Source organism: Puma concolor, chromosome D1 (assembly GCF_028749965.1).
Source record: "Puma concolor isolate L17-30 chromosome D1, mPumCon1.1.hap2, whole genome shotgun sequence".
Taxonomy (NCBI): domain Eukaryota; kingdom Metazoa; phylum Chordata; class Mammalia; order Carnivora; family Felidae; genus Puma; species Puma concolor.
This window is the reverse complement of record NC_141676.1, coordinates 91,001,728-91,014,129: the sequence shown is the minus strand read 5'-3', so window position 1 is coordinate 91,014,129 and position 12,402 is coordinate 91,001,728. Positions and strand designations below refer to the sequence as shown.

At 54.6% G+C, this 12,402-nt stretch overlaps 1 protein-coding gene across 2 annotated transcripts in view; it reads left to right on the top strand.

Annotated features, from left to right (window-relative positions):
* Positions 1–8,676, top strand: part of KCNJ5 (potassium inwardly rectifying channel subfamily J member 5) — a 29,144-nt gene extending 20,468 nt beyond the window's left edge. For both annotated transcript variants that reach the window (XM_086678680.1, XM_086678681.1), the window contains 2 exons: positions 316–1,254; positions 4,394–8,676. In XM_086678680.1, coding sequence (XP_086534806.1) covers positions 318–1,254; positions 4,394–4,716 — 1,260 coding nt within the window. In that variant the 5' untranslated portion in view covers positions 316–317 and the 3' untranslated portion in view covers positions 4,717–8,676. The remainder of the gene's footprint in view (positions 1–315; positions 1,255–4,393) is intronic.
* Positions 8,677–12,402: the final 3,726 nt, after the last annotated feature.

Below are 12,402 nucleotides of genomic sequence, written 5' to 3'. Positions count from 1 at the left end.
AACTATTCCTTCCTCCCTCCCTCCCACTTCCCTCGCTTACTCCCTTCCTTCCTTCCTTCCTTCCATCCTTCCTTCAGCAAGCAACTATTGAGCTGCTACTATATGCTAGAACCTGTAGTGGGCTCCAGGGATACAAGCAGGTAATATAAGAAAACATGGTCCCTGCCCTTGAGAACGCCACAGTAGGGTCTACTGTATACCAGATGAGGGGCCTTTGAGAACCCAGAAGCAAGGGTGACCTTGAAGGCCTGTGTTTCTGTGAATCAGAACAGTCCACTTCACTGATGATGTCTTTTTTAACTCCACGCATCCCAGCTATGGCTGGCGATTCTAGGAATGCTATGAACCAGGATATGGAGATTGGAGTCACTCCCAGGGACCCTAAGAAGATTCCCAAACAGGCCCGGGATTACATCCCCATTGCCACAGACCGCACCCGTCTGCTGGCAGAAGGCAAGAAGCCCCGCCAGCGCTACATGGAAAAGAGTGGCAAGTGCAACGTCCACCATGGCAACGTCCAAGAAACCTATAGGTACCTGAGCGACCTCTTCACCACCCTGGTGGACCTCAAATGGCGCTTCAACCTGCTTGTCTTCACGATGGTCTACACCATCACTTGGCTGTTCTTTGGTTTCATTTGGTGGCTGATTGCCTACATCCGAGGTGATCTGGACCACGTTGGTGACCAAGATTGGATTCCTTGTGTTGAAAACCTCAGTGGCTTTGTGTCTGCCTTCCTGTTCTCCATTGAGACTGAAACCACCATCGGGTATGGCTTTCGGGTGATCACAGAGAAGTGTCCAGAGGGGATCATACTCCTCTTGGTCCAGGCCATCCTTGGCTCCATCGTCAATGCATTCATGGTGGGGTGCATGTTTGTCAAGATCAGTCAGCCAAAGAAGAGAGCAGAGACCCTCATGTTTTCCAACAACGCGGTCATCTCCATGCGGGACGAGAAGCTCTGCCTCATGTTCCGGGTGGGTGACCTTCGCAACTCCCACATTGTGGAGGCCTCCATCCGCGCCAAACTCATCAAGTCCCGGCAGACCAAAGAAGGGGAGTTCATCCCCCTGAACCAGACGGACATTAACGTGGGCTTCGACACTGGGGATGACCGTCTCTTCCTGGTGTCTCCGCTCATCATCTCCCACGAGATAAATGAGAAGAGCCCTTTCTGGGAGATGTCTCGGGCCCAGCTGGATCAGGAGGAGTTTGAAGTCGTGGTCATTCTAGAAGGGATGGTGGAAGCAACAGGTAAGACACTTTATCTTCCTCGGCCACAGAACCTTCCAACGTGCCCGGGAGCTTAGGTCACCAGGACTAGAAGGTGGAGGTTGGTGCCTAAGAATCCTGGGATGGCACACTCAGCCAGCCCAGTCTCTAACGGTGTGACCTGAGGGGTGTATTCAAGAGGGAATAACAACAGCTAATGTTCACTGAACCCTCCGATTGCCCCACGCAGTTCTAAACTTTCAACGTATCATATTGCCTTTAATGCCCTCCCACCTCCGGTGAGATGATGGTCCTTAAGTTACAGATAAAGAAACAGAGGCACAGACAGGCAGGCTATTGGTCTACTTTTTGTCCAAGAGCCAGTCAAAGAGCCAGGATGCCTGTGAAGGCAGGGGGCCTCAAAGCTGGCCCTTGCTTTCAGCAGGCCACGCTGCCCCACCCCATCCTGGAGCACATGTCTACCCAAACAGAGTTCTGTGACCAGAGAACTTGGAGAAATACAGTCAAACAGGGTGCCCTGGCTTCTTTACAGCAGGACTTGACGGTGTCTCCCCGTGCTGCGGGTCACTCTGCGAGAAGAGGCTCTGGTGTGGCATTTCCCAAACACAAGGATTCCCAAAGTCACAGGATCCTGTTTTGGGAGAGAGGCCCATGCCCCAGGGCCATGGGAGCAGCTCTTCTGGCTGGCCCCCCTCTGGAGAAGCCTGTCCATAAGCTTCCCTGCGGAAGGCCAGCTGAGTGAACACAGGGCGAGCCGAAAACAGGGTATCTACACCCCACGCAAACGCCCTCTTCGTGGCCAGTCTGGCACCTCCCTGCTCAGCTGTGAACCCTCACAGGCAGCTGGTAGCCCTTCCTCAAAGGCCAAGGCCTCTTTGCGGGGGCTCCAGGGAGCACGAGCCCCCACTCCCACCACCCCTGCCACACCTCCTGGGGTAAGGAGCCCTCCGGCAGAACCCTGCACCCTGCTTCTTCTTTCTTTTCCTCTCCTTGCCTTCTTTTCTCTTCTTTTCACCCAGTAGACGGAGCACTCGGAGAAAACGCACTCAGGCTCGGAATGATAAGTAGTTTTCTAATAGTCGCCACAGCACCCCAGGGTCACTCCAGTCCCGTCTAGCAGACATTGATGCTGCATCGCACAGCTTCGTGCAGACAGAAGGTGTTCATAGTCAGGTATTCCACTTACAGATCCAGAGTTTTGTCTGCCGCACCACACCGCCTCCCAGAATTTCAGCGGCCTGTCACAAAGATGGCCAAACAAGCCTTCCTCACCTTTCGGAGGCTGGTGGCTGGGTGGGAAACTCAGACGGGGCATTCACAAACCTTCCCACTTGGACGGAGCCTGGGGAAGCTGGCTGGGGGTGCAAACAGGCTCCAGGGACGGGCGCGGGGGTGCTGCTCGGCCATCTGCTGGGGGCTGGAGCCTGGCCAGACGGCATATGGTGGCAGCCGAGGGAGCCCCTGGGGCCAAGGACAGTCAGGACGCAGGAAGCCTGCAGCAGAGCAGGGGGAGGGGGGCTTGCAGGCCACACCGCCCTCGGTGCTGGGTTGGGGATCCGAACAGGGGCTGAGCTTCTGGAGGAGGAGCTCCACTCTGGGACCACAAAGGAGGGGCCAGGTCAGAGAGGTGGGGACACATTGGACAGTTATGCCCTACACTGCCCTCACGCCTTTGCTCCCACCTGCCATGGAGGGATCAGGTGTCGACCCAGCCGAACTGGCTCTCCACCCCTCGGGTGTCCTTCAGAGTCAGTGGCCTGCAGGTGACCTGCCCGACCTGGTTGACCTCCTCCCCTCCCATGAGCACAGGGAGTCCCCGGGAGACCAGGGGAGGACAGCTCCCACCCACACCTGTTCCCCTCTCCGTGACTTTAACGTCTTAGTCGCCACACTCTCGGAGCCAGGCACGGGCCGTGGATTCAGGCGGGTTTTTGACTGGCACAGCTCTGCCACAACCAGCCTGCGTGAGTGGGGGCAAGTTGTTAACTTGTCAGCAAAACGAGTGCCATCCGTCTCACAGGGTGGCCGGGGGGGATGAAGCGATTACACGAGTGTCCTATGTACAGCACCGTGTCTGGCACCTAGAAGGGCGTCTTTTCCTTGCAGATGAGGGACACAGGTGGGCTCTCTAGCTGCAGGGTGGCCCCCCGCCACATCCCAAGGGGAGGGCCCCAGGAGATGCGGCCCAAAGGCCCCCGTGGACGTCCTGTACCGCTGTCTTCTCCAAGGCCCCCGAGCCTGCGGACATCTGGCCCGGGTCTAGGCTGGTCAGTGCCCAGCTCAGGCTTCTGCCCCTCTTCTGGGCCGTGACAGGGGACGACAGAATGGAAAGGCCCGGCCCAGGCAGCACCCCGGGAGCAGAGAGCGGGCTGCAAGCCCACGGTGTGTGGGGTGCACTGGGGGTACCCAGCACTGGAGTACAAATGGGTGGGAAGCGGCCTTTCGCTTGGGTTAGGTGTGCATGAGACCCCGTGAGCTGGAGAGGGCTTCTCCTTCAGTTAAGAGCGCAAGCCACCGGAACATTAAATATCAGAAAGCTGCTTTCCTGTGACCCCAAACACAGAGGCTTCCTTATCCATAAACAAAGCTGCTCTCCTCCCTGGAGAAAAAGCGACACCTAAAAATAACATAAGCATGCAAGGGCTGAGCAGACAGGGAATGGAGGCATTGGAGCATGCCAGTCGAGGAGCCAAGGTGTGTGTGTGTGTGTGTGCGTGAGTGAGAGAGAGAGAGAGAGAGAGAGAGAGAGAGAGAGAGGCTTCTGCCCATATGTGTCTACCCCCAAACAATCCCTGTGTGTCCTACATGCCTGTCAGTCTCTCAACATTCACTCACTCTGTATTTATCTTTGTTCAGACGTTTTTCCTGCCTCTTTTGTAGCTCAGTCTTCTAGACCTTAATGCATGTCACTGGCTCTGTCTGTTCCAGCATTTTCTGCCCCAGTCTCTAGGAACCTACTGCAGAATCTTGCATGTTGGTTTCTACTTTTCTGCCTCTACCCCCCCCCCCCCCCCGGGGAGCTCTCCTAAGGCGAGGGCTGTGCCTTCTTCGGCTTTACATCTCCAACATGCTCAGCACAAGTAGAGGTGCACAAATGCTGGCTGGACGATGGATGATGGATGTGGCTAGTCCTCACACCTGTGCCCTCTGTCCCCCCCAGGTATGACTTGCCAGGCACGGAGCTCCTACATGGATACAGAGGTGCTCTGGGGCCACCGATTCACACCAGTCCTCACCTTGGAAAAGGGCTTCTACGAGGTGGACTACAACACCTTCCATGACACCTACGAGACCAACACGCCCAGCTGCTGTGCCAAGGAGCTGGCAGAAATGAGGCGGGAAGGCCGGCTCCTCCAGTATCTCCCTAGCCCACCCCTGCCGGGGGGCTGTGCTGAAACGGAGCTCGATACAGAGGCCGAGCAGGAGGGAGAGGACGGGCCCGAGGGCCTGGGTGGGTCCCGGGAGAACACGGGTTCGGTGTGAGGACGGTACTGTCCCCACGACCTCCCCTCGCTGGCCTCTAGGGGCACAGCACCTGCCACAGAGCCGGGGGAGGAGGAGGAATGATGTGACTGCGCTGTTTGGGGGGCCCCGGGGTCATCAAGGCTCCATGGGGAGGAACAGTATGTCCAGTCCCGGCATCTCCCAGCTCAGCCCTTCCTGAGTAGGGGGCCTGTGGCCTGGGCCCCTGTGGCAATGCTGCCTCTTCCCTCCCGGCCTCTGCCAGCCCTGGCGGCAGGATGGGTTTCCCCACAGTGATAGTTACAGAGGGCCCTCTGTCTTCACACACACTTCTCTCTGCCGGCTGGCCGGGATCACCCCCCTCTTTGGATCTCACAGACCACCCAGCAGCTCCCCTCCAAGGGGCAGCTCCCCTCCAAGGGCCAGCACCCCTCGCCCCTCATCCCTACCACCCTGAGGCTTGTTGTGGATTCTGGGCGGGGAGATTCTGCCCCCCTGGAAGCTCACACCCCTGGTCGTGGGCTAGGCTCACAGACCTCATGGGTTAAGGTCAATCCACATCACGCAGGCGATTCCTCCCAACTCCCAGAGCAGTGTCCACCTTCTGAGAGCTACAGAGGACAAGGTCCTTGATGGTCTGTCCTCCTCTGTGTTTCCTCTGCTGTGTTCTGCGTGTCACATGTAGCCTCCCAGACACCTGGTCTCCTGGAAGTAACTCTCAGAAGCTGGCCTGGGCCACCCAGCGCACCCACGAGCTCATGTACAGCTGTCACGGGCCACTTCCTGGCCATTCCCCATCGTACTGTGCCCCACAGCTCCCGCCCAAGGCAGAACCCAGTGGCTGGTTCTTTTCTCGCACTTTTGGCCCAAGAATCACAAAGTACCTATCACCTTCGCTGTAGTTTTCTTTCACGGTCTCAGCCTGTGGTGAGATCCAGGGAGAGAGTGGAGTTTCCAGCGCAAGATGAGCCAGTCAGGACTGAAACCAGGAGGGGGGAGGAAAACCAGAGAGGCAAGCAATTAAAATTTTAAAATGAGAATCAGCGCCAATCACTGCCAAGACACTCTGACCTCGGGCTCAGCGCCCTTACCTGAGGGGAGGCAGTTGTGAAGCACAAAGAGGGGGAACCGGGAGGCCTCACCTTCCAGCCCAGCTGAGAAGCCCCTGGGCCTCCTCCCCGTAGGCTGGGCCCAGAGAGCAGGAATGAGGCCCGGGGGCAGACGGGAAGGGAAGGAAACGTGGGGCGAGGGCAATCAGTGGGAGAATCAGGGAGCCGGGGAACCTGAAGAGAGAAAACAGCAGAGAAGGGCCTTCAAAAGGACAACTTCCGGAGGTTTTCTTTTCCAGTTTAGCGGCACAGGAAGAGGGCGGGCAGACGGGGCAGATGGTCAGGTCCATGAAGCACAGCTGACACGTGTCGAGGCAGACAGGCTCCTGAGAGGCTGCCCTGGACCTGGAGAGAGATTTCAAATGCTCCCTGGCTGCAGAATTATGATTTTCACAGCCCTCAGCTGCCCTTTGAGAATGGAAGCACGTTCCTGCCCGCTCTGAGGCACCTTCCCTGGAAGAGAGAGGAGCGCCATGGTGAGGCAGAAAGTTAAGGCGGAGCAAAGGGAACGACTTCTGGGCTCTCAGGCCCACATCCCCTCAGGCTGGGCTGGTGTGCGAAGAGGAGGCAGGCAGCCTGGATGGGGAACTGCCTCTTGTGGGGCCGCAATACTCAGAGGAAGGGGATTCTTGTGCTTGGGTATGTGGACTCCATCTTGAGAGCAGGCACAGGGACAGGGCTGGCAAGGCGTTGGGGGCGGGGGGGGGGGTCTCCCTGCCAGGGGCATGGCGCCGAATCCCGGTTCCAAGCATTTTTCTGTGGTGAGGCAGGTATTGGAGGGAATGGGGGAATGCACTAGAATCCTGCCCCCACGGAAAGGGGAAGCACCCCAGCGGGGAACTGCATGCTATCAGGAATCTAAGGCATGCAGTCCGTTACTAAGATGGGATGTCTTGACTCTCGGGTGGGCTCCAGGCCTCACCCCAGGCCTGTCAGGTCCAGGGCTTGCACAGCGGGGCTATTTCCTCAACCCCCCTCGCCAGACCTAAAACTGGCCTTAGTCAATACCCATCAGTGCCTGCGTGTTAGAGCCCTCGGTGAGGCAGCTAAGAAGGGGGGCACCGCAGGTGAAGCTAACGCTTCAGCTGGACTGGAGGGGCCCGCTTCACACCTGCCTCCATCTCCAATTCTAAAACCTCCCCCACCGGGCCGAGTGAGCCAGTCTCTAGCTGGCTAACTCTGCCGTGGCCTCCATGAACCCGGGGCCGTATCATGTCTCAGCCAACTACAGAAGCCGTCGAGGCTGCAGAAGCCAATGAGATCAATGCGGTCCTCTTCCAAAGCTCCCCGATTAGTCAGATACCAATCCCAGTGTGCATATTCGCTGCCTTCTCTCATGAAGATTCAATTGCAGGAAGACTGACTGCCCTTCATATCTCAAGGAAATCCTTCTTCGTGACCACTCGGTACACCTAAGAAACATTCTTCAAATCATTTTCTGGAAGTTCTCGTGTAAGCGTGCACTTACTAAATGTCGAGTCTGGTGGGGGCCGGACCTTCGGTGGATCACTTTATAAACGTTGCACCTGCACACCAGCCATGTGTGGATCACAGCCCTTAGCTACACAGCTCCAAGCCCGCCCATCACTTCTGAAGGGCCACATAGCTGAGTTAAGCCGGTTTGTCAGGCACGCCCACTGGTCATTCCCATAGGCCTCAGCACCTCCCAAATCCCAGAGCGGTATCCCACAGGTCAGACCCTGAGGCATTGGGAGCTAACTTCTTGCCTTAGCTTCCATGACCTTCCTTTCTGAAATCACCCCTTATAAGGGAGGAGCCCCTGAGAACTCAGAGGATGCTACGTTCCCACTAATTCTCCTCTCCCCATGAATCTGACACCTGATAGGTGTGGACAGCATTCCCATTGACCCTGTTCTCCGGCCAGGTAGAATGGGTGTTGCCCGTGACCGTTCCCTGCAGATGCCACCCTTGTGCAGTCAAAGCCCACTTCCTGTCATTCCCTTCCGCTGTCTTGAGATCCTGGCCTGAGCAGTTGACCTGGCTGGAGGAGGAGAAGCCCTTGTCTTGCCTGACAAGAGCCCTCCTTGCTCACCACCTATAACAACTGGGCACCTAGTTTCACCTTATTTATCCCGCGCCCTGCTTTCCAGCCTGCCTCAACCATGTGTCTCGTGTGAGTTGAGAGCCACAGAAACTTGAAATTTTTGTACTGAAATTGCCAAAAGCAAAAACAAAACAACACACACACAAAAACCATCTGCCTGTTGTCTTCTAAGAATATGCCCTGAACGCATCTCTGCACATACACCATTTACTGAGCACCTACTACGCGCCCAGTGGATGAGGCACTTCACCCGGATGATCGCACTTCATTTGCAAACACTGCAGAGAAGCTCTTAGTAACCCCTTGTTACCAATGAGACAAGTGAGGTGCTGACAAGGTTAATTAGTTTGCTCAAGGCGGCAGATAATGATAGGCAGGGGCCTCTGAGCCAAGCCCTCCCAAACACAGAGAGGCCATCATGGTGCGCCTCACCCCCCTCCAGGGCGACTCCTGAGCTGTGGCCACGGCAACAGGAGCATCCCACCTCTTCAGATCACCACTTTTCTGTGCTGTGCTGTAGACCGTCCTCTTCCATCCACCAGCATCGTTCTCCTGTGGCAGGATAATTGGGAGACACCTTTTTCTGATGCCTAGAGAATTAATGAGCTGTGAAAAGAGACTAGACGGGGAATTATTGCTTTCTGGAAGAAGCCACTTAATTCTGCTCGGCTTGTTTTTTGCTAACAACATCTCCTTAAACTGCTGTGTCAAATCTCTTTCCCCCTGTGTAAGATTTGTCAATCTTCTTATTAAAGAGAACACCATTACACAGCTAAAAATTCATCCAATAAAGTGGATTTGATCTTACAGAGCACTCTTTCCCATTTTAAACAGATGGCCACTGGTTTCCCATTCAAAGTGACTGCCGGTTTAAGCAAACTTGTCCTCTCGTTCTCATCAGTCTAAAAATGCAGCGTCAGTATCCAGCCCAGTGTTGAGGTGAGAATGTGGGCACAGGTGGGGAGGGCACCGGATTGAGGAGAGGCAGACCAGGAGTCAGGGCTGAGCCTGTAGGCAAAGTGCAGAGCAGGGAACCTAAGCAGCGTGGGTTCTCCGATCATTCATTCCCTCTCCCCAAATAATCGTCACACCTGCTTTAATGTTAAATATTCAGACTCTGCATTACCTAAATAATGAGCATCTTTTATAATATCCACTTTAGGGGCATCTGAGTGGCTCTGTCTGTTAAGCGTTCAACTTCGGCTCAGGTCATGATCTCATGATGCGTGAGTTCGAGCCCGGCGGCGGGCTCTGTGCTGACACCTCAGAGCCTGGAACCTGCTTCAGATTCTGTGTCTCCCTCTCTCTCTGCCACTCCCCTGCTCGCTCGCTCTCTCTCTCTCAAAAATAAATAAACATTAAAAGAAAAATAAGAGAACAAGAAGCAATATGTTCACTTGTGAAAGGCAATGCAGTCCTGGTATGTGTGGGAGCTTCTCCCATGTCTGGCTCAGTGGCCGGCCCATGATTAACCAGCTACGTCTTAGTCTGTCCAGGCTGCTATACCAAAAATAATAAAGACTGAGGCTTAAATAACAAACATTTATTTCTACCGTTCTGGAGTCTAGAAGGTCCAAGATCAAGGCTCTGGCAGATTTGGGGTGTCCCGCGAGGGTCCCATGTCCTAGTTCATAGATGCCTAATCACCTTCAAAGGCCCACCTCCTAACATGATCGCGTCAGGGGTTAAGATTCCAACATGTGAATTTTGGAAGGGACACAAACATTCGCTCTATAGCAAGGTATAAGAAGATCAGTGCGTGTGACCTAGGCCGAGGCAAGAGTGGGGCCTCTACATCAGCACAGGGCCAAAGCACCTGCCAATGTGGAGGGTGACATTGCCTTCGTGGTGGTGAGGGAAAATAAAAACCATGTGCAAAGGTCAGGACACTCTGAGAATGGCTGCCTGTTTGCCTGCAGGAATGCCTCCCGGCTGGGGATTGCACTACCGATACTGTTCAGTATCAGAAGGGAGACACAAGGTCCGGGGGGGAATTGGACCCCTCAATGGGCAATTTGCCATCCAAGCCTAGATGTCCATTTGGGGAAGGAGAACCATACACCCATTGCAGGGAAAAAGCAAAAATCTGAATGTTGCCCTCGGAAGACCCACTTTGGCCCAGAAGGTCCAGTCTTGGCTTGTGCTAGGTGAAAGACCAACATGTGCCACATGTGTCCCTGACCATCCCTTTAGACCCTGTTAGATCCAGCCATAAGGCATGTTGACTTCTCTCTGGCAAATAAGTGTCCAGGGAGGAGTTTCGGAAACAAGAGGGTTGTTTGTTCTCTAAGAGGCTACTTACTTTTACTCAGAAGCTGCTACTAAAGTAACCTCGATTTCTCCCCAAATCACAGGGAGGAATTAATGAGAATTTGGGCACACCAGCGTGTGCTTTGAGCTTCCCTCTTTACCAAGTGGCAATAGCGTAGGTGGAAAAATCTAGGGCGGAGCGGGGTAAGGCTGCTGGTAGTAAGAAAGGAGGTGGCATACACACTGAATGTCATTGTCACGTTCCAAATCATGTCTTAAATAGACCTGTCCATGGGAGACACTGCAGTCGGACCTGGGGGATTTGAACTCTTGCATGGCAACTGCTTTGTCCGCTAACCCGCAGGAGCGCTCAGCCATGGTCATTCAGGCATTCACCCACCACCTGTTCCCCTCACAGAGGTCGGCTGGGTGTGCACATGGAGACAGGAAAGAGAGGAAGGGTGTTAGTGGGACCCAGATTGCTCCCCGATGGATAGAGGCATGGGTGTCCAAGCCACCCCCCACCCTCCTTCCTTTTCAGATTAAGCTTCAGACTAGAATTCTGCCCAATGCACACACCCCATCTTCAGGGCCCTCACAGTCTTTTCATATGCAAGGAGAAAATCCTGAGGGTGGGGCGGGAGGGATCTGTTCCTCTTTCTGTGGGTCCCAGAATCCCAGTGGGGCCACGTTGGCAGGAGAGCCTGGACCTTACTCCTGACCATCCCTTCCCTCCAGGCTCGGTGGAGTGCTGTTAGCCATTTCGACGGCCATCTCGTGGCAGAAAACACGGGGCCGACTCTGCACAATGTCCAAAGGGTCTCTCACTTTCCATCGCTTCGATTTGCCTACACATCCCGTCACGCAACAAAAATTTATGGAGCACCTTCTGTGTGTCAGGAGCAGGAACAGGCACCATGGATTCAGCAGCAGTCAAGACGGACCTGATCCTCTACCCCGGGGAACTTACCATCTGGCAGGGAGCAAGAGAGAGACAGAAAGGGACACAAACAAAAGAAAGACTTAGCTTGCGGTAAGGAAAGAGCAAACTGAAGTCAAGCACAGCGCAGGTGCACCTGGGGAAGGATGCAGGGACCCACCTCTGAGGAGGCGTCCTGGAGCTGAGACTTGCATATGAGGAGGAATGAATTCATCAGGCAAAGTGGTGGGAGTGTCTGATTCTGGACAGAGGTTAGAGCATGTGCGTGAGTCCTGGAGTGGAAGAATCTGAGGGCAAAGACCAGGGAGGCTGTGGCACCGTGGCGGGGAGGGGGGGGGGAAGCAGAGATCAGACCCTGCCGGCTGGGAGACAGGGCTGTGAGCGTGGGCTTTATTCCAAGGACAGTGGAGAAGAGCAGAAAGGGTTTTGTCAGAGGGGCTACCCGACAGGAAGCGATTCTATTTCGAGATGGCGTGGGCTCGGTTGTGTGGGCTTTCGTTCCCCAGCGGGGCCTCAGGTTATCAGCCACGAGGGGCCGCTTTCTGAGCTGCTCCGTCTGGCTGTACTCAAAAGCCACAGCTGACTTGAAACACTTTATAAACATTTCCAGGTTGTAAATTCTGTGCTATTTCTGAGCCGTTCCAAACAAATTCATCCCAAATATTATTGCACATCCCCTGCGTGTGAGATGCTGATCGGATCGGGTCAGGGCCCCTTAATGCCACAAGCCACGCCCATGTCCACCTGCTGCATTTGCCACCTACGCTGGTTTTCAAGCCACGTTCCGGCTACTTAAGAATATCGAGAAAGCCTTCCTACTGTATAGCACTGACCTTGACAGCTCATTCCACATTCACTTCAAGTAGATGGCAGGCTCTTTTCATTGCAACACTGCCAGGCAGCATCTGGAAGAGAAAACTGGTCGCTTTTCAAAGGCTTTAAAGTTTTCGCTTTAGAAAAAGGAAATTTCATTCTGTAAGGCACTATGCGTGTGTATGACATGTGTATAACATCTTGAAAATTGGTATTGCTTTGTGTGACACTCAAAGAAATCCAGTGCTCCTGCTGCTCCCAACCCCCTTGCCCCTTATGACCTCTCTTCCCCCTTCAATCATGGACCCTTTGACTCTCTTGCTCCCACCAACCCCCCCCCCCCCGCCCACTCCACCTTCCACTGCAAGATGCCTTGTTGCTAGCCAAAGTTTCCCTGCACACACTCTTCCAAGGATATGGGCCCCCAGCCAGGTTCAACTTACCATTTTCTTCCCCCTCTGTATATGAAAATAAGATCGCTTTTAAAAACAAAACAAGGGGAGCCTGGGTGGCTCAGTTGGTGAAGCATC